Consider the following 26320-nt stretch of genomic DNA (forward strand, 5'->3'; position numbering starts at 1 on the left):
CACATGAAGGAAAAAAAAAAAAAAAAAAAAAAATTGAAATCTAAAAAAAAAAAAAAAAAAAAAAAAAAAAAATCAACCAGCAGTGGTTTCATATTAGTTGTGAAGACACTGATGACAACGTTTAAACACTTTTCAAGTAAGTCGTGTCTCTGCCATTAGCACATTTAGCAAAATATGCCAGAATCCAAACCTTGAGTAGTTTGTTGTTCTGATCGTCGAGAACCATGACGTCCTCTTCAATCTTCTTCATCTTGGCCTCCAGAGTGACCTTCTCCAGCTGCAGCTTCTGCCTGGCTGCCTCCTCTTCATCCAGCTGCTGCTCCAGGTCCTGTTGGCACATCCATGACGTGATATTTGATAAGGCAGATCAGACCCTGAGGAACCGCCTATCAGAACCGTCTGTTTTCTTACGGAGATATTCTGCTGCATCTTCTTCTTCTCAGTAGCCAGGTGCGACGCGCGCTCTTCCTCCTCCTCCACACGTGCCTCCAGGTCGTGGAGGATCTCCTCCAGCTCCTGCTTCTTGGCGGCCAGGCGGGCTCTCATCTCCTCGGCCTCGGCGCAGAGCTCCGTCTCAGCCTGCAGCTGCTCCTGCAGGGCCATCTTCTCGGCATTCAGCTGGTAAATGACACCAGATGATTTCGTGGTTAGCCTTTATCAACCATGAGCAGTTGTGTAAAGCGTTGTTTTTTTCTCAAAAGCGATACCTGTTGATGTTTTTCCTCCATCTCCTGGAGCTGCTGCTCAGTTTGCAGGTGCTTCTCCTTCACCTTATGCAGCTCTTCATCCTTGGCCTGCATCTCCTCCTCCTGCCGGCTGACTTGAAGCAGAGGCTTCACCTAACAGGGGAAAAGGAAATGTTTATATCCGGAAGAGTGAGAAAAGAAGAAAGCAAAGTTTAATCAGTAGGATGTTTCTTTGAGGGTTACCTTGGTGAAGAGTCGCCACCACTGCCAGTTCCTCAGTTTAAGATAAGCAGCACAGTTCCTCTGAATCACCTTCATGGCCGTCAGCTGCTGCTGTCGCTTTGCAAAAGCCCTGCAAGCAAAACGCTGCCCATCAGAAACATTCACACACTACAACAAATCATCACTAATCCCAACAATTACAAATTTAGAAGTGCTATTGGAAAAAGTCTCATTTTTATGCTTGTAATAATGCGTTTGTTTTTCAGGGTGAAACATACAAACCTTCAACAAATTGTAAAATGACGCCATTTTAAAAGTTTTGTCACAACATTTATGGCTCATCAAAACCAAAATATTTTTGTCTTTTGAACAAGAAAGGTCGTAACAGTAAACCAGCAGCACGACTTGGGATTTTTAGATGTTTAGAGGAAATGGGATAAAGAGGAAGAGAGTCGTTAGTTAGCCGTGTTATGACTTTCTAATGAGTTGCAATCTGCCAGAGAGTAGTTTTCTGTCTCATTAAACAAACTCTTGTTAAAACGAGATATAAAACTCGTCTTGTTGGATTGACAAGGTTTGTTAAAACAACAAACAGCTCCTGGATTTAATGCCACGTTCTGGAAGTTAAACTTCTGTACAAAAACTTAGTCTAAAACTATCTGAGTTGAATTTATCATTTTTAGAGAAACCTCAGCTTTTAGTCAAGATTCTGACATTTTTGGCTGATTTCTGATCCTCTGATAGCAGAATTTTTATAATTAAGTATTGTTCAAATTTGTATAGCCTGTATAGTTCAATACCTGCTGAGCACGGAGGTGGCAGCGTCATACTGAGACTCTGATTCATTAAAAACATTTGACTCCATGTAAACTGGTTTAGGAATGAATAAAGGGGCTCTCGTCTTACTTGCGGGCCACGTAGCCTCGGCACCAGGCCTGGAAGCTGATGATGATGTCGGTGATCTTCATGTCCCTCTCCTCCTCCAGGTGAGCCAGGACTCCGGCCCTGAAGAACACTTTGCTCTGGCCAATGCGGTACAGGTTGGCATCCAGCTCCAGAGACTGGATCTGATATTAAAAAGAAGAAAACAATCGCTAAGTTGGATTGCAGAGGAACATGGGGATTGTAAACCTACGTCTGCAGGAATCCCACCATGAGGACGCAGGCCTGCTTCCCGTCCATGAAGCCCTTGGGGATGGCGTTTGGAGTCAGGATCTCATACCTGAGAAAAAGAACATGTATTCATCTCTATGCTCTCCTCTTCTGCTCAAACAATAATAAATAAACATTGGGTTCTGCTGCCTTACCTCTGTCTGAACTCCTGGAAAACGATGCGGTTGGGGAATCCCTGCCTACAGATACGGATCCCCTCCAGCACGCCGTTACACCTGAGCTGGTCCAGAACCAGGTGGGGGTCCAACTTTCCAGCCTGGAAAGACGGAGCCATGCTGGTCAATCTGCATGTTTGGCTCAGCTTGTGAAGCTATTTGGTATTTAAATGTGCTGTACTAGTGCAGAGTTATCAAACAAATGTGTCATTCAGTACATTTATACTTGTATTTAAAAAAACAACAACTACTTTTTAGTCAATTCAGCACCAATTTTCTATATCAGATTGGTATCGGCCAATACTAAACCTCAGATATTGGCATTGCTCTTGCAAGTGAAAAAAGTGGATCAGTGCATCTCTAGTAAATACAAAAACTACAACACAATTATTATGTTAAAAAATGTTACCCAACAGATGTAGCATTATTGATCCGTCATACACATATTTCAAAGTCTAAATGCATGTTGTTTATCTGAGTGGACATGTGATGAACTTTTTGAAAAGGATATGTATAATTAAGACATTTAGAAAAAATAATTCTTACTAATGTTACCATAATTCACACATACCTTCTTCTCATGGTTGGGAATGATGCAGCGAACAAAGTTGGGGTTGGTGTTCCTCAGTGTGGCCATGAGTTTGGACAGCTGCTCCTTGTAGAGCTGGCCCACGGTGCGGAACATGCCTTTACGGGTCTTAAAGGCACCGGGCATCTCGGACATGCCGGACACTTTGTCCAGGCCCACGATGCGGTCCACTGGAAAATGGAGGAAAAAAAAATAAAAAAAAAAAAACATGCTTTATGTTTGACCTCAAATGAATTTCAGGTGGTCTGAATGTCTAACCAAGCAAACTCAAGGCAAATGCACATCACAAGGAATAATGAAGAGGACCGTTGTCTCAGGTTGTCTCAAGAAGACACACACCGGACCACAGGAGGTGGCTTACAGAACCAGAACCACTAGAACACCACACAAACGGCGAGTAAATGCAAAAGAAGGACAACAGGCCAGTCACAGAAGCCAGTGAAGCCAGAAGGATAACACACCATGACAAAAACAAAACAAAACTGAATCAATATATTTAATGCAGTGACTTAAAGAGATCTGTCAACTGTAAACGATGACAGTTTGTTTATTGGAGTGAAAACTATGTGCGATGGCAGATTTGAATATGTATGTGTGCCAAAGGTGGTGACAAAACCAAACCCATGCAGTATATACCCATTGCTGCACTGTTGCAGTACCCAAGACCAACACCAGGGGTCCCCACACAACGCTATCACACAGAGGGAGAAAAGGAGAGTCCAATGAAAGAGCAACAACGACCCAGAGATTATTACAGAGTTGTTTTTTAAGGCCAGTAGTTCATATGTTCAGTATGGGATGAATAAAAAAAAAAAGCTGTTTTTAAAGTTTTCTTTACGGCTAATAATAATAGAGACACAAAACAAACAGCAGGGGGGAAAATAGTAAGAAAGAATCTGTTTCACCTGAATCAGAGTGCAGAATAGGAAAACGTTGGTAAAAATAAGCTCTCTGACAATGCTGTACCTCTGAGAGCCGACAGGAAAAAAATAAAAAATAAATAAACGACAGACGAGAACGGGGCCAAACGGAGGAAGAAACAGACAAACGACCAGCGGAGGTTTGACAAAAAGGTAAAGACAGAGGCCAAGAACCGGACAGTAAAAGAAGTGAGAACTATGAACAGTTTAGAGAAAAGACCTGACCCTACTGAAGCCACGTCCGCCTAAACTCACCGTCCCTCCAGAGCTCAGACACAAACTTGTCGGTGGACTGGTTGAGGAGCGTGGCGACGTTATCGTTCAGGGGGTCCATGTTCTTCATCAGCCACTCGTCCGCTTTGTAATCCACCTGACAGGAAACGCATCGTCAGGATATCTCAAGCACGGTTTATGGCTTTGGGCAGGGCTGAACTTTTGGTTTTTGAGGTTTTATTGTTTGGAAAAATTTGGTTTCCATAGTTCAGAGTGATATCAGCAGGTCCATTTTGTTTGACAAGCGTGTTTTACATTTGTAACAGAAAGGCAGCTAGTGTCGACATGGTATAAAGGAGACTGCATGAGGACAGAGGGTGCAGGTCTACCTTGCCAGCGTAGTGAATGATGCAGAAATCTGCTTCATCCTTCAGTTTCTTGGGCTTGTGGAACTTGGGGTGTGTGCCCTGCTCCTGGACCACCTTCTCCACAAAGCTCTTGTCCGTTGCCTTGGGAAACCAGCACTCCTCGTCCAGCAAAGCCAGGATACCAGGAGGACTGGCCTGGAGGCAGAAGAGAGAGCGAGAATGTTGGACAACATATTGGTAAGAAATCTTCTCGTACTAAAATATTGAAAGACCAGAGGAACCAACCGGTTTCTCGATGAGGTCGATGCACGGCTGCAGGTCCAGGCCGAAGTCGATGAAGCTCCACTCGATGCCCTCCCTCTGGTACTCCTCCTGCTCCAGGATGAACATGGTGTGGTTGAAGAGCTGCTGCAGCTTCTCGTTGGTGTAGTTGATGCACAGCTGCTCGAAGGAGTTCAGCTGCAAAGAGAAGAGGAAACTGCTCAGCACCCACCGATCGTCGTGTGTGCATGCGTGTGTGTGTGTGGACGTCAACGTCGTCCAGGAGGGTTCGTTTCTCACATCAAAGATCTCAAAGCCGGCGATGTCCAGGATACCGATGAAGGAGGCGCCCTGTCTCTTTGTCTTGTCCAGCGCTTTGTTGATTCTCATGACCAGCCAGCGGAACATCCGCTCATAGGTAGCCTTGGCCAGGGCCTCCACGGCGAACTCCGCCTGCTCCTGAGTCTGAGCCTTCTGGACGTAGTCTCGGCCCACTTTGATTCTGGGGGACAGGATGGCCCTGGTGAAGTCCGTCACGTTCATGCCCATGAGGTGGCACACCTTCTGGGCAGCTGGTGCAGAGAAACGGTATTATCGCAGCTGATTGGGAGGGGGGGGAAAAAGACTTCAATGTGCAGAGATGAGGTTCATCTTTACCTGTATTGTCAGGCATTGAGGCTTGGTCTGTGTGCCGTTCCTTCTTGAAGCTCATGTTTCCGAGCTGCAGCACTGCGGCCACCACCTTCAACATGCCTACGCAAACAAGGAAATGAGCAGAAATGCATGAAGTTTATGCCACACTGATCCAGAACGCTGCTGCTCGCATTTTCACTGAAAACATTTACATTGTTTTATAGCAACTATAAAACAATGTAAAACATTGGTTTTACAAGGTACTAGAAAGTGTTTTTTCCCCTTCAGATTTTTTTTAAAGAACTTAAACATCAAGAGGAAAACTAATGTTTTTAAGGAGAAAGAAAATCCTCCTTTTAAAAACGCTTTAAATGGGAACTCAACACCCAAATGCCTGTCGCATAAAACAAAAGGCCGGATTGAAAGCCGGACACAGGGCGGGTTAGACCGTCAGGCAGAAATGTGGTTATAAATCTGGAAATTGGGACCAGGAATAGTCAAGATATCCAGAAGTTTTCCAGACCTGGGATGTAAATTCTAATACTAGAAGTCGATTCCTTACCGATCTGCTCGTCCTCTGGAATCCCCATGATCCTGAAGGCCTCCATGGTTTCTGTGAACAGATCCTTGTCCTGCTGTCCCGGGATCGTGACGTTTCCGTTGGAAAGGAATCGATAGTTGTTGTAATTTTCAAGGAGAAGCTCGTCTGTGGTCAACGGCAAAATGGAGACATTTGATTTTCAAGCCAAGTGACAAGAACGCAACCAATAGTAAACCTTCCGCTAAATATCCGAGCAGCCTCTTACTTCGTAGTTTGTCTCCTGCTCCTGTGAGCATGTAGTAGAAAATGTGAAACGTCCTCTCGTCTTTGGCCTGGCGAATGGCACGGGATTTCTCCAGCAAGTCTTGAGGTCAATTTGTAAAGGAAGGATTTTGACAACAACTAATTTAGCAGCTCAAACGTTCAATTCCTAAATCATTCAAACGAAGCAGAAAGGGAAAACTATGTAATCTCAGTAATCAGGATACAGGTTTCAATATTGGCACCAACGATGTAGCCGTTGACATCGAAGTTGATTCTAATGAATTTTCCCTGCAAGGGGAACAATAAATCATTTTAAACAAAATGTGAAACTAAAAAATTATTAGAAATCTTAACTTTGTAATCATTCATACAAATCTGGAAGAGTTGTCATTTTTGACGGTTTTGGCATTTCCAAAGGCTTCCAGGATGGGATTAGCCTGCAGTAGCTGCTTCTCCAGCTCCCCCTGGTGGAAGGTAACAGATTTGCAGAGAATGTTATATATATATAAAAAAGTTAAAATTCATACTTCATAATACGACGGAATAATCGGACCATAGTAAGGAAATTTTATTTATTCAAATCCAAGTATAAAATCATGGTATTACAATAGTTGTATTACGAGAATAAAGTTGTAATAATGTGAGAATAAAGTCATATTACCAGAAAAATATTGACAACATATCATTTTTGACTCTTTTCTTATAATAATATGACTTTTTCCTTCATAATTTTATTTTATTTTTAATTTTCTTAACGTGGCCCTCATACTCAGTCACATCATGACGACAATTTTGGCAAAAGTATTCGTCATCCAAAGTCTTTGTTTACCATTCTGTCATTAGAATGGTAAACAAAGGCTGAGATTTGGTCTAAAATCATTCAGCCAAATTTCATTTTATTCTAAAATCAAATATTCAGGAATATTAATGTTAGCTGATTGACCATAGGTAGTTTACATCTGAGAAGGGAAAAAAAAAAAACATTTAAATAACACAGACCAGCAGCAGCAACACACATTTTGCACCCAAGCATAAAACCCAACACATGACGCATTAGTGCCCCAACAACAACCCAGACCCAGAGACCGTCAACAAACCCAGCACCTGATACAGAGAAGAACAGTCCAGTGAAGACTCAGGAGAGGGAACTTTTCAGTCCATCCTTATTTAATTTAAGGCTTTAAGAAACCCTTGGTGAGCGGTTAAAAACACACAAACACAAAAAATGTCCAAAACAAGCATGACTCGAGTTCAAAATGATTTGTTTTGAAGTGTAAACACATACTCAACAACACAGTGCCTTGCAAAAGGTTTCAACTTGTTTTTTTATTATTATTTTTAATATCTTTTTTTTTTTTTACATTCTGTCAGTTTGCAATCTCAGACTTTAATGTGTTTTATTAGATTACCAGTTGACAGAACGTAAAACATGTTTGGAAGAGGAAGGAAAATTATGCAGAATTTTCAGCTTTTTTTGTAGAAATAAAAAGATGAAAAGTGTGAAAAACATGTAGTCAGCCCCTGCTTAGCTGATAAATATGACTATAGTAAAGTCTTCTCCCAGACGCTCAGGTGGATTTACTGGACTTTGAGTAGGCCATTTTAAAACATTGCATTGCATCTCTGCCTATGTACTTCGGTTGATTATTCAACTGGATGAGTGACTATATGATTTACTATCAAGAAAGATGAAAAAAAGACTATTATATTACTATTCATTTAAATGAAATGAACCGATTGCTCTTGCAAACTCCAAAAACTGGGGTAATAGTTCGGATTTTTACTTTTGCTGTTTGAACCATCTTTTTCAAATTATTTTGAAGTATTATTGAACATAAATACTGTGTGTCATTTTACAGTCCGTCATCTCTAATCTAACAGCTTCCTGGTCCGTACTACAGAGCATGATACTGCCACTACCATGGGTCACCATGTGCATGCTGTGATCGGGGCGACGTACAGCATTAGCTGCGTTTTGCTAACTAGGTAGCCTCTAAAGACGCCTGGTTGCTTTATTTAAGTAATGAGTGTAAATCAAATATACTAAAAACAATAAAATCGTGATGAGTCTGTTTTCTTTCCTTTTGTGGTTTTATTTAATGATTTAAATATAAGAAGTGATATGTAATTTAGTTTAATTTAACAGTATAAATGTTAGCCTTGTGCTTCTGCAGGCAGCTTTTCAGTCAAGTTGTTTAAATTGTTGTAGTGCTTTGAAGAAGTTATTTGATTTCTGACTGAATTGAAAAAAAAAAAAAAATCAAAAAAAAAAAAAAAAAAAAGGGGGCCAAAAAAAACTTAACTGCAGGTTTTCTCTACTTTATCACTTAATTTTTTTTAAATCCATGCATAATTTTACTTTCCATTGGCCAATACATACAACATTTTGTTAGTCTGACACAAAAAACATCTCAACAAAAACATTTGCAAGTCACTGTGCAAAATGTAAAAATCTTAGTAATAAATTTAAAGCCTTCTTGTAAAACAAAGCAAAAACAAAGAAGCAATTCAGGATTTTTTGCACAATAAAATAGCGCTTTAATGAAAAATTCAACCAGACAAATCATAAAAAAAATGAACCAATAAAGAAAAAGATGATGGATATATTTCCATCTATACAGACCCCCCTCCTCTTCCACTACTTATTGTCTGGTTGAACTTTTCACTGGAACATGTACGGCTGCCAACGAGCTGCAAACAAACTTCCTCCTGACTTCCTAATGGCTGGCAAGACATGTCACCTCTGCCCTCCATACAAAGTGACTCCCAAAACAGAGCAGGCTTCAGCAGCGGGTGGGAAATGGAGTGGGGGAGGAGAAAGGATAGAAAAAAAAGAACAACATGGTGACAGAAGCAGGTGGAGGAGGAAGGATAAACTCACATGTGACAGGTATGAACCCTGTTGATGGGGGACGAAAAAAAAAAGAAAAACAACCTCAAAAAGGGATGAAAGGTGTGGTTTCTTTAAAGCCCTTCCGGGGTCGTCTGTGCAGCATCAAATGTGGCTGACAAGAAGAATACCAGAACAGGTTCTCCTGCTTTGCCTGACAAAAGGCCTGAGTTTGCACAACTTTCCGGTTCAATTAAACATCAGATAAAGTCAGTTTTTACATCTAGAAAAAAAAAAGGTGGTTCCTTTAGAGCAGAACACTGCCGGGTTTTCTTACTGAAGAAAATCGTTTACTGTCCACACAAATCACACAGGTACACATGAGTATGTAGCTTTAACAGGAAAAACTAAATTAAAACATCCTTTTGGATTAAACTGATATGTAAAAACGTGGAGGTTGTAAGACAACAGGCGGGACTGACCTGATCTTTCTTCGTCTTGTGAGAGGAAGCAACATGAGCCAGATACTGGATAACCTTCTTGGTGTTCTCTGTCTTACCAGCACCAGACTCGCCTCTGGAGATAACAAGAAAAACAAAAAATGCAATCAGATAAGAAAATAAAAGGAAGAATGTGAGCTACTAAGACAAGCCTGGTTGAAACTTGGTTACTTACGTGCAAAGAATAGACTGGTCTTCCCGATCTGCAAAAAAACAAAGGTAAAAAATATGAATATTGTCAACTTTGCACAGAAACTTCATGAGCGTTTTATCAACACAGTGTGTACAAGTTTACGCCTATGCAACAGGAAATACACCGACCACAGACAGGAAATCAATATCCGGCTTCCTGTGACTGAAGCATTTCTAACTGCCTAATTATTGTATCGCCTCCTGAAATGTGGTCTGGAGTACAATGTGTGGAGGAGGAGGGAAAAAAAGAAAAAAATTACACCAGTGGGAAAGAGGATTAGCTAATGTGGTATGCACTACATCCAAGGGAGTTCTGGGGAAAAAAGGAAAGCCATACAGGAGGTGGATTGAAGAAACACCCTCGACAGGAAATCCCAACTCTGGCCTTCGGAGTGGAGCCACGGCTACTAAACAGTCACTGATTACACACTGCGGTAAAAGGAGGAAAACGGCTAACTGAAGCGAGAAATCTGCTAGAGCAGAATATTTCAATCCTGTGCATTTGTGACAGATAAATGGAGAGGAAAATGGCCCGCAGGTACGAGGCGACGGGTGCAGCGGCTCACCCTGCATCATGCTCCTGTACGCCGTGTCGGTTATGGCGTAGATGTGGGGGGGCATTTCGTGTCTCTTCTTGCCCTTGTACATTTCCACGATCTCTTCGGAGTATATAGGCAGGTTCTTGTAGGGGTTGATCACCACACAGAAGAGACCAGAGTACGTCTGCAGGATGGACACGAGACAATTTAGAAAAGACTGCCTTCCTTCAAATAATCAACACATAGACGATGGTTTTTTGTTGTTGTTTTTTTTAAAGATTAGTTAACAGATTGTAGAAAAGTACTAGGAAGATTGTCTGGTAAAATGCCACTAGAAGTCTCAATACAACTTTTCCACTTCTGATACGAAACAGATATCACATCTTTGAGTATCGGTCCATACTGATATTGACCTGATACGATATCAGAAAGAATCATACATAATTTTATTATTCATTTTTGCAGTGTGGAATGTTAGAAAAGGCTTAATCAAGTTATATTACTCTCACAGAAAACATTTGGTATGAAAACAACCAACCCACTTATTAATCAATAGGTTTGCGTGTGGGATGCAAAGGCTGCTGGATAGAAATTCTGGGGCGGAGTAATTGCTGGAGAGGAATGTTTTCATCAGAAATTTTAGATGCAGGTCGATATAAGTTGATACTTGTTTTTTGGTTGATATCTGACCAATTAACAAAATCAATATCAGATCAGGACACCAAAAATATAATAAGACAGTAAGCTAATCTATGTCTCTTTTTGTACTTCTTATACAGTTAAAGTGATATTACAGTACAGTTTCAACTAATTCTTTAGGAAAGTCTTATGATGGGAACATAATTAGGGAACATTGCCTTATTAGGCAATATTAGGCACTCACGATGCCAGATGTGTCAGGTGAGAGCCTGAGACTCCACCCAACCGGTTAAATATAAACACTGGAATGGAGAATGCAAGTTCAACACCAGGCATGCATTAGCCAATGATTACTGCACTCCAAACAGCTGTCATATTATTATAAAGCTAATAATACTGCAGTAGGATATTTACGAGATATTCTGCAACGCTAAAGTAATAGTAAGAAAATAAAAGAACGCAATATTCTATAATTTTCCACTAGCATTTGCGTTTGAGATTTGCATTAATAACAATAATCATATCACACCTGTATATAGTTACTCTCCAATACCAAAACAAAACATTAAAATAATTCCTGTTAAAGAGACAGTATTTTATAGCATAATCAAGAAACTATGTTGTCTGCAGTTGTTATAAAAATGCTATAGATATCAAATATGACTTAAAAGAAATTTGACTTTGTAATTCAATAGCTTGAAATTGGGTCTCTGTTTCTTTAAAAACTCCTGCCTTTTCTGAAACGCCTTCAGGAAGTCATTGGTGTTGCACTGAGAGGTAGCTCATAATGAGCTCAGCATATGTGCATTTCCAGGTGTTTACCAATTGCTGCTGGCTAGTCTGTAGGAGTCTTTAGGGAGGGCTGCTCTGTGAGGGAGAAGCTTGGAAACTACAGCTCAGAGGAGGGGCTTTGTCCTTGAAGACGGGGCTAGGTCCACCCAGGCGTTTTACACAGCTGAATGGTTGCCGTGGGAGATTAAAGAATTTCTTAAACATGCATGAGAGAATCAAGGCAACACTCCAGGTATGTTTTTAATGAGGGAATAATGTTATAGCATGACATAAAGCTCAAAACAGTTGATTTTACACAACACTGCCCCTTTAAAATCTAAAAAAGGGAAAAGTAATAAAACATGATTAGTTACTGATCATATAGAGGAAAAGTACCAGAATGGTTTGACATACAGGGAATAAATCCCCTCCTTGCCGTGAGGAGGGGATTTTGTTTGCAGTTTTGTTAACTTGTGTAATAACACTGCCCCATACTTTATTACCTCATCGCTGAAATTTTCACATGAACTCTGGTTTGTAATACAAAGTTATGTAATCGGAGCTCCACCCAGCTACAAGTTTAAAGGAGTGTTCATGTATTGCATGACTGATCAGGGAACTTGCTTTTTATATTTGTATAAAGATTTGAACATCTTCATCTACAGTACACTTCGTTTCCCCTGAGAGAGTCTCCATTTTGAGTGCGGAGCTATGAAACCATCCATAGAATGGATCTGTGGAGGAAGGGGGAGGGGGACAACGCTCTTTGTTGATATGACCGGGTCACAACTGTGTGTCAAAGGGACAAAATCACTCCCAGGACAGAAAAATGAGGGTAAATAACATTAATTATGGGGGAAAGTAATCAACGTTACAACATGGTTTACATTCCATGCCCCTTTTTTTTTTTAAAAAAGCCTGGACTGGTGCCGTTCTTTCTCACTCTTTTTTTTTTTTTTTTTTAAACCTCTTGCACTCTGGAGCACATTGTTCTCTGGAGCTTCCTGTTTACATGATTCGATCCCAAACAGAGAGAACGCAGCAAACATTACAGTACTGCAGGATAGTTTCAAGATGAAGAAGATGGAGCAATTCAATACAGAGGAATGTTAACAGATTGCACATTTTCCTTCCATTTGCAGCTTACACACAATGGAACATCTTGAGCCATGGATGGCTTAACGAGAAGATGATTAGATTGGACCGAGATCAAAAGACACTGGAGATGTTTCACAAAAGCCAGAAAAACTCGCGCAGCAAGAAGTAAAAACGTTTGCTGCTTTGGCATACGCGTACAAGCATATGCATATGTACAACGTCTCTGCAGGGTGTCATACTCACATAGATGAGGCCAGAGTAGTATCTCTCCTTCAGGTTGTGCAGCACGGACGCTTCGTTGAGGCAGGTGAGCTCAGCCATGTCCTCCACCTTGCTGAACTTGGGCGGGTTCATCTTCTGGATGTCGTCCTTGTTCACCTTGATCTTTTTCCCGGAGTCCGCCAGCTCCACCGTGCACTCGTCGCCGCGCTCCTCCTTGATGGAGCCGGCCTCGAAGCCCAGGCGCTCCGAGGGGACCCATACCAGCTTCTTGGTGGCCCAGTCGGCCTGCGCCAGCGGGTTGTTGACCAGGTTGCGGTCCACGTACAGAAACTTGTCCGCGTCTGACATGGTGGCTGGAAAGAGAGAGGGAGCAGTTAGAACAGGAAGCTCCGACACAGATTCAGTGCAATAAGGATAACAAAAGCATAAAAATAAAGACATGAAGTTGTATAAGTTGAATGTCTTCAATAATTTAATTTTGACTCAAAACTGTAAAGATTTTGTGCATCTAAAAAAAAAATTTCCACCAACAATCTGGCCATTTTAAAACCTTGGACGCTGAAGCCAGATAGTGCCATTTTATAGCACAATCAAGTGTAAATTTCAGTTGTGATAAAAATGCTGTATATGTATCAAATATGATTTAAAAGAAATTTGACTTTGTAATTTAACGCCTTGAAATTGGGCCTCTGTCTCTTTAAAAACTCCTGCTCTTTCTAAAACTCCGCCTTAGGAAGTCATCCCAACATGGTTCCTCTATTAACCCTTTAAAAACGTTTTCAACAGCGTTTTATTGAAAAGTCGCTCTACAATGAGCTCAGCTGATCCGCAGATCTACCAGATGTTCGCTAATGACTGCTGGCTAGTCTGAAGGAGCTGAATGAGAGTCGTGGGGGAAGGTAGAGCCGAGTCGCTAACGTGACTTGATGCATATCTGACCATTTTCTGTCAGTCAAGTTTTACATTTGCATTACATCAAATTGTAAGCACTTTAAGCTCTAAATTAAGTCACAAATCATGTTTGTTGAATCTTAAAATCATCATTGCTATTCAAAATTTTATGGCTTTAGTGAAATATGTTTTTGAGTCTAGCAGAGCACGTGCTAAAAATACATCATTATCTTGATTAAAATGCTCAATTTACCTCAAAGGACTACAGGAACAAAGAAATAGCTTTGAGTATTTTGCAAACCAAAGTCTGAATGGGGAAAAGACCCAATGCAAACTGGAAACCGGTTTTGAAACAAGCTTTCAACTTTTATGTTCAGAACAATATTATGAGACCGATTAAGAGAATGAAAGTCTTCCTGGGTTAGAGGAGCAAGCTTCAACATCACAAATTCTGAATAAATCCCAAAAAAGTAGTTTATACTCATTTCTTATTTGCATACGTACAAGTTTAAGTGCAACACTGTATTTCCCACAGTTTCTTGTGAACATTTTTGCACACAGCTTTGTGCTCGTAAACATCTTGTTGACAGAGCACTTTGCAGAAAGTGACTCAACCAGTAGAACCAGAACCGGGAAGGAGAAAGTGTGAAAAATCCAAGTCATCAAAGTCACAATAAAGCTGCAGCGCTGTGGGGAATTAACCCAGCATGAACCGCTGTGACTGACAGCACAGCTTGGGGCTTTATCAGTCCAATTATCATTCCAAAACTGCAGGAGCATGACACCGTTTTTGCAGCGACACCACGGCTGTTGATGCCGGACGTTTTTCCCCTCGTCCGATAGGACACAGAGCCGTCTGATGCTCAGCAGTTTCCAAAAGAGCAATGAGAAAGAAAATCACAGCAGAGGTCAGGTTAAGTTTGAATGCTTTAACTGACTTCTACAAAGTGAGTTGCCCTGTGAGAAATGGATGATCTATTGCTGAGTTGATACACTTAACAGGAAAAAAAGACACTAAGCCCCAACAAGCTGGGATTTCTCAAAGCTTAAATGAAATAATAAACAACAAGAAAGGGTCAGAAATGAAGTATTACAGAATTATACACACTCCTCTTAGTATGACCAATTGGGTTGGTTTAACACGAGATTAGTCAAAACTTTGTAGAAGAAATCAGATTCAGATTAAGCTGCTCTGACTGGGCAGACTATCTGAAATCTGATTATTTTTCTTAGTGTACACCAATATCTAACCACCAAGAGGTTGTGGTAGGGCTTTTACAGATTAATCAAATCTTCTGTTTTTAAAGATTTTATTTCAGGAAAAATGTAACTATAGAAACCCCAAGTTGGTGGAAAATAAATAGCAGTGATGTCACCCGCCTTCCCGTTTTCTGGGGAAAACAAGCTTAAGCTCTTTTAAAGGAAGCTGTATTTACTGTTACTGCAATTTATTCATACTGAGAAGGAGAGCCAGATTTTTAGCAGATAACAGGAAGCATGCTGGATCTAGGAGTGCTGACAGATTTTTGGAAATCTCAGTGTTAAGATAAGGATCTAAACTCAATCATGGAGACTTCTGCTCTGAATGCACTAGCTGCTAACATGAGAGGCCTAAGGCAGCAACACTTAATGACTGGTTAGGGGCGGGTGTTTATCATATTGTTATTTATTGTGATAAATTTAAGGATGTTGATTCACCGTCACAATAAATTCCAGCTAATGATATTTAAATCTGCCCAAAATGTCTTTATTGTGATAATTTTACCATTTTCTCCACTGTTCCAACAAAAGCATCAATAAATATTTGAAAACATAGTTACCATGTGCAGTTTGGTGATAGAAATCACACTTTTTTACATGACTGGTGTTCTAAAGAAGCATATTATAAAAGGGGAATGTTTTTCAAGAACATTATTTGTTTTTGTGGGACTATAATTGCTGCGACACACAGTCATGGTCATACAGTTGCATACAAAAGTAAATTGTTTTTATCATCACTTTTATTGTTATAGTAGAACACAGTAGTCTTTTTTATCCTGTGGTCTAATTCCAGGAAAGGATTTAGACAAGGATACTTATCTAGCAACCCTGAACAGGAGCACTTAGTTTACATACTTTAGATCAACATTAGATTATTTTTTCTTCTCTTGCTCTTTCCTTTGGTTTGTTATTTTGTTTGCATTTCCTTTTAATTCCTGTAAAGCACTTTGTATTGCCTAGTTGCTGAAAATGTGGTATATAAATAAAATTACCTTACTGCAAAATATCTTAAAATTTGAAGTCCATATCACCCACCTCTGACTGGTTAATAGTATTTTTTTTTTTTTTTTAAATGGGGGGAACAAAGGACGACCTTCTTTTACATTGACTGCTTCCTCCACCACTTGACAACTCTGCTGTATAAATAATACAACTGCAATATAGCAATTTTTAAAGAGAAATCTTAATTTGACAAAAATTGGTATAAGTTGGTCAAAGCTTTAGAAATAAAACCAACCAAACTCCAGATACAACTCTAAAGTCCTGACTGACGTACCGCGATTTAAAAGGCTGCCCAGTCACCGGGTGATGGCCCCAAATTTCATGTGCCGTTCCAGAAATTAGAGGTTTTGCTATTTAATGTGCTCAAGCAGACGACTGATTTTTCTCATGACTCCCTGGTCTACAGGCAGCTGATAACCTTCATCTACCAACCCATCCCCAGTTGTCCAGCTGTGGGATGAACTAACCATGTTTTTTCCTCTCCGCTGGCGACGAGCTTCCTCCTCTCCATCCCACAGCTCCCTCTCCCCTCTGCTGAGTGTTAACTCCCCTCCTTCCACACTGTTTATCCAGACTTTTCAGGGTCACATTCCTCCCATGCTAACCCTTTATCAGGGAGGACCAACCAGCAAAGGCATTCCACAAATTTCTGTCTTCCATCCTCCTCCTCGTCTTACATCTTCCTCAGACATATTTTCTGATGCTTCCTCTTGTCTTTGTTTGGCCCTTGTTCCTGTCCACCAGCGTTTTTTACCCATAAGCCCTCAGTGAAATAATTGTTCTTCTGCAAAGCTGCAGAGATCGTTTACCGACATACAGAGAGCCGAGTGCAAAGCAATGAATGTCAATGACATTTCAAAAACCAAACAAATCCAGCTTTTACCCGTTTTTTTATTTTTATGAAATAATTTCATTAAACGACACTAAAAGTATTGATCATAGATTCACAAATCCATTTTTTCTTGCCATGTTGGAAATTATGCTTTTTTTTTCATTTTTGCATAATTTTCCACAAATATCAGGATCCAACCATTTAATTTCTCTATTTAAAAGTTTAAAAAATGTTCTCGATGTTCTTATTAATCCTATTTGACGGTCAGAGCTGACAGTTTGACGGCGCTCTGCAGCAAAGCAACAATGCAATAACTGAATACATTTACAGATTTAAATACATAGATTTATTTTTCTACCAAGCTTCTGAGAAAAAATTTTTACATTTTATTTATTTAATTCCACATTTAAATATTTGTTACATTTCGGCCCTCGAATGATGATGTCTGGAATAGTTAGACTCGAGCGCTTGACACAGAAAATGACTTCGACACACAAACCGTTTCTCCAGAGGACTGGAGACTAAAAATGACTCCATCGGCTATTTTAGTTCTCCAAGCGATGTTCTATATAGAAAATAGAGGAGGGACAAAGAAACTCCTCCAGCCAGATTAAAACCTCAGCTGTCTTCTGAAGATCTGGATGTTGATGTTATAATAAATAAAATTAAAAGGAGAGCAATCAAACTCACTGGATTCCTAATAATTAATAGATTTAGAATGGAGTCCTAATGCATTCTAGTGAGTAAGGTGCTAAAAATCTTGTAGTGGGAACAATGTGACGATGGAAAATAATCGAAGTGTTCAACAATAGCACTATTTAACATTGTAGCAATATTGTGCAGCCTGAAAAATCCACAATAAAAGGGAACCTTAACGAGGAAGAAGAACCATGAAGTAACACAAAAGAGAGGAAGAAGGACTCCAGAGACTAGACTGTTGTTACAAAGTGACAAAGTAACAGCAGCCTGGACATGGAGGAAAACATTCAGGAATGAGGGGAAAGGGAAAGAAGAGGGCCAAACAACATATCTTACCAAGTATTTTTGGTTTAGTTTCTAGTGCAAATTTCTTAATACACTTGAAATAAGACAAAAAGTAACTTTCCAGAAAGAAACAAGAGTTTGTTTCAAGTCAATTCCTTAATATTGATGAAAAACTACTAGTTCAAAGGCAGATCATTTCACTTACAACATGGGAAACATGTCTCATTTTAGTGTAATAATCTGCCGTTGAACTAGTACTTTTCCATTAATATTAAGGAATTATTGACTTACAACAATCCTCTACTTCTGGCTGAAAAGTTACTTTTAATTTAGCTTTGTCTTAATTCAAGTGTACCAAAATATTTGCACAACAAACTAGACCAAAAATCCTTGGGGAGGATTTAGCGTTATTCCAGTGTGGCCTCATTTAGGAGAGAAAGCCAACCTTATAAAACTCAGACCATCCAATCACTGAACTATCATTCTGCCTCGCTTCATTTCCTTTAGCCAACATAGATAATAATAATAATGAAAAAGAAGTCAAGACAACCTCACACAGAGTCTGATCAAGTACAAACAGGCTCTCCTCCTCCAGCTGTGTGTGTGAGAGACACGGGGGAATCTATAAACCAGCTGTGCTGCATTTACTGCTCTATTGTGAGCATCATCAATCGAAGCACAGGGTCAATAACTCTTCACTCCCCACCAACTGCATCCTGTCACAGCGCTGTCCAGCCCTGCTTATCCTTGGCTGACATCCTCATCCTGCGGTTCTTGTTTAGCGCTGTTGACACTCCAGACAGTTTGATTTCAACCGTTTACATGAGCCGTTCCAGCGCATACACGTCTATTTCTGCAGATTCAGGGCCCTGCTCTCTGGTCGTCCTCAGTGATGAAGCAGTCGGTTTTTAACTGAACAGGTCCCTCCTCCACCTCCTCCTGCTTCACCCAAGCTCATCTTGGAGACGGAAGGGTGGGGCGAACGGAGGAGAGGAGAGGAAATTACAAGTTGAGAAAGCTATTTTGCCATCTGGGGAACTTTGTTTAGGTAGGGTAACATGTTGGGCCTTCTTTATAAAAAAAAAAAAAAGAAAACCTCGGCAGCAAAGAATAGCTGCTGCTAAAGTCATTTTGCATTACAAAGCAGCACATTCCTCTTAAGAGAGATTTTGATCTCAATTATAGACTTTACAGGATAAAAATAGACCCACATCAGCTAAACCAATGGCTGCCAGATGATTAATTACAGTTAGATTAAATTAAACCGTGTTTCTTTATTTTTAAATTTAAACGCCACTTTCACAACTCGGTTTCAATTAGGCCAGCCACAGATATCCAAGCAAGTTTTAAAAGACGTTGCTTTAAAAGGAGGAAAGCCTTCAGTCCTGTAGCTGTTTAGAAAGATTATCCAGTCACTAAAAGCACAATGTGATGTGGAAACTAAAGCCACACCCAGCCATGTAAATAAGGTAAACAGCTTTACTAATGAGCGGAAACCAGAAGCCGAGTAGGATACGTGAGCAAATATTAGGGATGCACGATATTTTCGGCCAATATTACCTGTAACATTTAATATTGGACATTCCGTCAAAATAACTCATTGATATAAAAAGAGTCATTTTATGATGTCTGCAGCACAGCATGTCAAATTTGCACTGTTTGAGTGTTGTTATTGCCTTAGAGAGAGCAAATGTCATTCATAAATTTGACATTAAACAATGTAAGTTGAAAGTGTTTTCAGCCTCCTTTTAAGTATTTGCACTTGGTAGCAGGCTAAATTGACAAAGCTAATGCATATTTTAATGCTTATTTTAACTCCACAGTAGAGAAAGTTTCAGTAAGTAGGTATAGGAAAAAATATCAGTATTGGTATTGATTACCGGTAAAATGAGTTTTATTATATCGGCATATCGGGTATCGACCAAAAATCCAATATCATGTATCCCTAGGAAATATATTGACTAATAAACCAGCTGATTTCAACTGTGTCTAATTTAGACCCAATTCTTTCTTTAATCCATTTTGTTCAGCAACATCACAGCCATATTTTTGGAGTCTCAAATCACCGGGTGGTTCTTCCAGAGATGGACCAATGTGAACTTTTTTGGGGGTTTGAAATTCTGGAAGATTCCAGGTAAGTTTAACCAGTGGAAGCCAAAACGTAGACTTCCTGTAAGCTGTGGCTAAATATCAAAGAGCAAAGATAATCGGGAACCCGGGTTGTTAAAAAAAAAAAAAAAAAAGGCCAAAGAACAAATTCCTCATCCATCATATGAGAACTTATCTCACTGCAACGCTGAATCCAATCCACAAATTGCTGTTTATTTGACAATAACCGATATGGAAGAGCACCAGCCCTGTTTTTTTTTTTTAAAGAGATAAATACAAACCTTTGGGCAGACGGTGAATGATTTCTTCAATCAACATTCCAGTTTGTCAGCAGTATTTCTCCTAAAAGGAATGCTGCTTTGAGTCCAATAGTTCCAAAGGACCAAATGATTTATTACTAGTACTGCTCTCTTCTTCTTTATACCTCGTAATTCTTTACTACTCACTTCATTTTTAGGCTGTCTGCTCTACTTCAGCCCAGTGATTTTTTTTTTAAATGCAGTTCCCGTTTGTGGTATCTCTATCTTATCACTTATCTGTTGAGTCACGAGCTGACCATCTACACACTATCCTCAAACAACCATATGTTTATTTGAAAATGAGGACATTTGCCTTGCAGCATGATTTAGATGTATGTGGTAGATAAATGACCGGCGGCAGCAGGAAGATGAAACAATTACACAGCAGGGTACAAAGTTCAGAGTCTAAAATGAGCGTCATGCATGTCTTCCGCAATCTTTAAAGCATTAACCACATTGCAGTTTCATACAGGTATGCTGCTCACATCCCCACAAAACTGTACTTCACAACACGTACAGATACTTGGGCACTTTCTGTCAAAAAGCTTTTCTTTTTTTACGCTTTTTTGGAGGGGTAAAATATGAGGGTTTATCAAGGTCCTTTGTCAAGAAGTCAATCTTTAAACTGGCACACCACAGATTGAAGGGCGGTGATGTTTAATCAAGCAATACGCCAAGACCGCAGAGGTGAAAAGCACAAAGCACATATATTTGAAGGGTTTGGTCAAGGCCTGCTCTGTGCCTCAAGTCTTTTCTTTACATCGTTTGAGTCGGAGTCATTTCCAGGCATTGTCTGACGCTAATGAGGCTTTTAAGGTGCTGCTGTGAGGAAGAGGATGGAGGAAAGGCCTGGAAGGTCTGGGTGGTGACAAGAAGGTTGAGCGAAGGAAAGAGGAGGAGGGGCTGTGAGCTATACAGTGAGAGAAGAAGAAGTCAAAAATCTGTGAAGTGGTGGTTCAAATGTGCATCGACACTTAGGGTTAGCAAGTGGTCGCAGAGTGTCAATCTGAAAGACTTGCATGCAGTTGTTTAAAACTTTTTTTTTCCTAAATTGGACAAATGGGTTGAAACCTAATTGGTTCAAAGAAGCAACTACTAATTCTACAGCAAAATAACAATAAATCTGAATTGTTTGTTTCACAGCAGAGAAAAAAGGGAACAAGACAAACCACAAATATGAACATTATTTGTATTTCCCATTTCAAACTTTAACTTTGAGATTTCTAGATTATGAATATTTCCTGATCCAGGGTTTCCCCCAGAAAACTTGCCAAACTTATTTTTGTGTTAGAATAAATTTGGAGCTGCACAAGCAGGGATCATAATTTAGAAATAATGGCGTGTGAAGCCAACGGGCAAGTGCAGAGATGGCACAATTGATGCGCACCCCGTCACACTCAGTTCAATGCATCAACTTTGTTCATTTATTTGAGATATTTACAGTTTCTTTCACTTCCAGTGTTAAATGTTCACTAGAATTTAAAGTTTTTTTCTTTGAGAACATGTTTTTGCATTATTATACCTTTACTGCTGCATTATAATGGAGTTACTACATAAAATTGGTCTCAAAACAACAATATCGCAATAACTTCTGGGACAATTTATCATCAAGCAAAATTTGTTATTGTGACAAGTCTTTTGTTTCTTCACCGTTAGGCAAATATTGAATTTTCGTGTCCAACCGGGCCAGTCAGCCTCAAAAACAAAGAACAACAAAATCATGCAGGCGATTCCTCTCAGCATCTCTTATCCATATTCTCAAGACTTTCCCAAACTGGCAGCAAACAGCTACAATGTATAGACGTGCTTGAGAAGTGAGAAAACAAACTGAAGTTCATATGGTTACCTAGAGATCTTATAGTTTTAAAAAATTAAAGTTAAGTCCAGTTGTCATCCACTCTTGCAGCTAGATTTTGTTTTTCAAAAAGGCAGACATACTTCTGTTATACAATTGCAATCAAGCAAGATCCAGTAAGTCAACAAAGGCCTGTAAAGGAAAGGCTTTCAAAGCTTTCATAGTTTCAGAACCTAAAGAAAAATAAAAAAAACAAAAAGACATCCTGCTGCAGACAACAGCCATGGGTTTCAGAGTACCACCAGACATCCTGCGATACGCTCAGACTGAAACCTTCCAACAGCACTGAACTGCTTCAGCTCGCAGTGCAAGTCGTCTGCATTTAATTTCGTCTAGCCCACGGTACAAAACTCTCCCAGGGGGGGCGCTTGTGTGTGGACTTTGCTGACACATGAATGATGGAATGCAATAATCTCTGCAGGGGGCTTCACAACAGCACCAAAACTGGTTATACGAACAGAACCCACCCCAAGAGAGAGAGTTTCACAATACGATATCAGGAGTTGATTTAACAAGATGACTATAATGCAATAACAGGATATGACACGCTCAGTGTCACCCAGCCTGACTTTTTAAGGAACATTGTCCTGAAAGAAGAGAAGAACTTGACACTTTAAGCTGCTGGAACCATATTTAGGCATTAAAGTAGAACATTTTATTGCTTCTTGGCAGAAAACAGCTGATCCAACAAATATGGTTCCGATAAACCGAACCACAAAGACTCCCGATGAGTACCTGACCACATCCAAACTGACACATGTAGGCTGCAATAAACTGTTTTAATAATCGGTAGGATTTATTGCGATGTTTGTGGATCGTTTTGCTTCTGGTTCAGACACTAAGCCTCCCTGTTTGCAACTCTCCAAACGATTAAGAAGTGCATGCATACCGCAGACTGTTTGCCTGCCACAGTGCAAACAATGACATGCCATCTAAACACTAATGGCACTGACAAAGCCTACCCATTGAGTCGACGTTAACGTGATGAGACCTGGTGAAAATGTGACACCTCTCAGACTCCAGAGGGATGACGGCTTAATATCCCAGGATCTGGATCTTTTTTTTTTTTTTCCAGCAGGATGAAAAGGTTTGCTGAGCCAGACTGCAATTAAAGGCTCTGAAACAAACGACTAACCAAGATATATGCCGACAGCTCTTTGTCATTGGGGCACGAAGATAAAACATACTCGCCTTGATGGAGCGCCTGTCAAGTTATCTTTGGTCAAGGCTTTTCATTATTTTCCTTAAACATAGAGTTCATCAAAGCTAGTTAAAAAAATGACTGCATTCTTTATCTGAGTGAATCTTAAATTAACAAAACTGGATTGCTTTAATCCCACTTGCTTCGGGAATATGCTTTCAAACGTTTCTGCACCATGCAAAAAGTGGATTTGAAACTTTTTCGTCTCATTAGCTGTGTTTTCATTCCAAAATATGTTCTGCCGATGTCGAAAAGAAACAATTTCGCAATTGCGGTGTTAAATAAGAAATATAATTAAAACCACACAGAAATAAGTTTCTTAATGCAGTAAGTCGTAAATATGATACATTCATATTTTAGCCACAGCGCTACCGTCTTGTTGAGGCGACAAGCTTCTTATACTTGGGAGTGGCTACGTATTTATTCAGTGTTTTGAAGAAATTGTGTTTGACAATTTTACAGGAGAGTGAAGGATTCAACACGTCCAAATCACAAACTCAAGTCTTGACGGACTTTGTGATGATGCGAGTGCTCTGGTGGAGCTAGCTGCACATCATTCGAGGAGGCCAGTGCCTACAAATTAGCGCGAGTTGCTAATGAATAGAAACTGGTATGATGCGAAGAAAGTGTTTCCATTGCAGTTTTACAAACTATACCAATTTCCATGCAGCTGAAAAACCACCGCATCCCAGAGCAAAAACTTTGTAAAAAATTTAGAGTTTTTGCAAAACTGCCGTGTTTCCACTAAACAAATGTATTTTCACAATTGCAATTTGCACAATTTTATTGTCAATGGAAACAGAGTTTGTGTTCCAAAGTTTAAGCTTCTTCTAATTACAGACTAGAGACAGTTTCAGACCAACCAGGCTTTATACTAAGGTACTGCCGCCCCTCCTCTACTTGTTTCTGCACTAGCAGTTAGCAAGCTGAAACAAGGACGCGCTACATTTTTCCCATGCTTCCAAGACTTTGACTCAAGTTATTTGAAAATATTCCTGGTTGTGAAACAGGCAGATTCCCATCGTCACCCATTACAATAACACTTTCAAAACTTCAGCTGGCGAGCTACAAGCATTAGGTTTAATACCTAAGCAGACAATGTTACTGATAAATGAGAAAACATTGTATCACCTTGTTACAATAAAACATTACAGACTCCTAGCATTACTCTAGAAAGAGCAAACGGACAAATCAGCACAGTAAACATATTCATTTGAAATCCGCTACTAGTTTAATGAGTATATTCTAATCATAAATCTATATATTGATGCCAGAACCACAATACCTAGTGTGGGAGAATGTTTTTTGCTGCTGCTGAAACAATTGTAGCTCTTATTTTGAATTGAAAAAAATAGACATTTGTGTACATTTTTTTTGTTTTAACACTATAAATTCATGGTATTTTGCAACACTGTCTCTTAAATAGGATGGAAAAAATGATTTAGATTTATTCCAGCCACTGAATAACTGCAACAAAAAAAAATTACATTCCCAAAACGTTTGATGAAAATATCTTCTAAAACGGATATAAAGACAAGTGCATACATCATTGAAGAAAGTCAGATATTAAAAGAATGCAACTGTTCTCATTAATTAGTTGCAACTATTACTTTGGTATAATTTGAAATATATTTTTGCCGTCCTTGTTTTTTGTCATATAAGCTCTGGACACTTTATTGATACAGCTAATACTAAAAGAGACGATGAAATCTTATATAACGGAAATGTGACCTCGCCACATTCCCAACCAGATGAAAGTATACAGAATTTTTTATTCCGTATAATTTCAGGAATATGCCTAAAGATTCCTTTTAAAAGGTGCATGCGACGTTTATAAATCAGAGTGGTCCAATATATAGGTGTTGTTTGAAGTTAAGGCTGAGAAGGGCGGCAAAGAACGACTCCGTTTTATTTTTTTTAAGTCCGCCGGTAAAACGGTGACGCCATGCTGCCAGTCAGACATGTTACCAGCCACACACCGTGCCTGTCTCTGACCGCTACTCTTCCAAAACTTCAACCACAAGCTAAGCAATTGTCTGTTACCGAGCTTGAGGTTTTAAAAAGAAAACTCATCGTTTCACGTCCACCTGAGTTTAAACTATTCACAGTGTTTTCCAAGAATTCATTCAAGTAAATCACTTCCTGCCTCCGCCGCCGCTCTGCAGTTTAGCCTCTCACCAGCTGCCACTGCTACGGCTGAGTTTGATGGCCTGTGCTCCCAAAATGTAACGCATTCGCACGCGAATGTAATTTTAAAACAATCGATAAATGCGTTAGAGTTGCTAAGCGGAAGAAAACTACCGCTAAATCTCAGAAGGAGGTAACGCTCCACCCAGCTCGGTTGCTGAAGTTTCAGCGGTCAACTAGCGAACCGAGCTTCCTGGTTCACTGCACTTGCTGTTCTGACCAACCTACTGAATGAGTTATAAAACAGCACCTAGCTAAGCACGAGCGCCTAAAAAGAGGTAAGCTTACCTGGTTTTTGGTTGCTGTTCGCCTTTCAGAAGATGGCTATCAACAACCGCAGGGCTCAGTCAGCGTCGCCGGAGTCAAAACTTCTTTTTCCTGTCGACAGCAGAGAGTTCAGACTAAACTACAGCGCTCGCTTCCTCCCTAAACTTCAGTCACCGTTTCTGTCGCTTTTTTTTTTTTTTTTTTTTTTTTTTTTTTTTTCGCTCCCTCCTCCCTCTTCTGCCGTCTGCTTACTGGTTCGCCTAATTTCACTTGAGCCGGGGTGCGGTCCACGAAGAGGCGGGACCTACTGTTCACGTACAGTTCCGCCAGCCAATGGCTGAAGCTGTCTAATAATCCCAGCACTTTCAGCCAATCGGGTTCCGAGTAAGGCGGGCTCAAAAAATGATTGACAGCGGATAGGCGGATCCAAACGCCACAGAGAAAAATGAACTTGAAAAGAGTTGAGAGAGGAGGGCGGAGAGGGGATACCGATAAACCCCACGTTTAATGAGCCTGGTATGTGCATGCTTAGGATTTTTATGACCATATAAGTACCAGTCACTTTCAGGATGAGCTAGGTTATCCGAGGGTCTCCCCTTATGTGTCAGCGTGCTTTA

The 26320-nt window shown here is 40.0% G+C and overlaps 1 protein-coding gene across 1 annotated transcript; it reads right to left on the bottom strand.

The window, feature by feature from the left end:
- Positions 1-178: 178 nt before the first annotated feature.
- LOC106957010 (myosin-9-like) lies at positions 179-25919 on the bottom strand (the record flags this gene model as incomplete). Its single annotated transcript, XM_015048173.1, has 23 exons — positions 25725-25919; positions 12838-13169; positions 10114-10270; positions 9531-9558; positions 9338-9431; positions 8907-8924; positions 6397-6489; positions 6250-6313; positions 6027-6125; positions 5783-5926; positions 5245-5340; positions 4888-5159; positions 4612-4785; positions 4348-4521; positions 4001-4115; positions 2808-2995; positions 2216-2337; positions 2061-2130; positions 1815-1975; positions 930-1038; positions 708-839; positions 412-618; positions 179-328 (listed from the first exon to the last, which is right to left on the bottom strand). Coding segments are annotated over exons 2-23 (2994 nt in total), but the record flags the coding sequence as incomplete, so codon positions are not given.
- Positions 25920-26320: the final 401 nt, after the last annotated feature.

The sequence above is a fragment of the Poecilia latipinna genome, unplaced genomic scaffold (assembly GCF_001443285.1).
Source record: "Poecilia latipinna isolate Pla-1442-1.1 unplaced genomic scaffold, P_latipinna-1.0 Scaffold865, whole genome shotgun sequence".
NCBI lineage: Eukaryota > Metazoa > Chordata > Actinopteri > Cyprinodontiformes > Poeciliidae > Poecilia > Poecilia latipinna.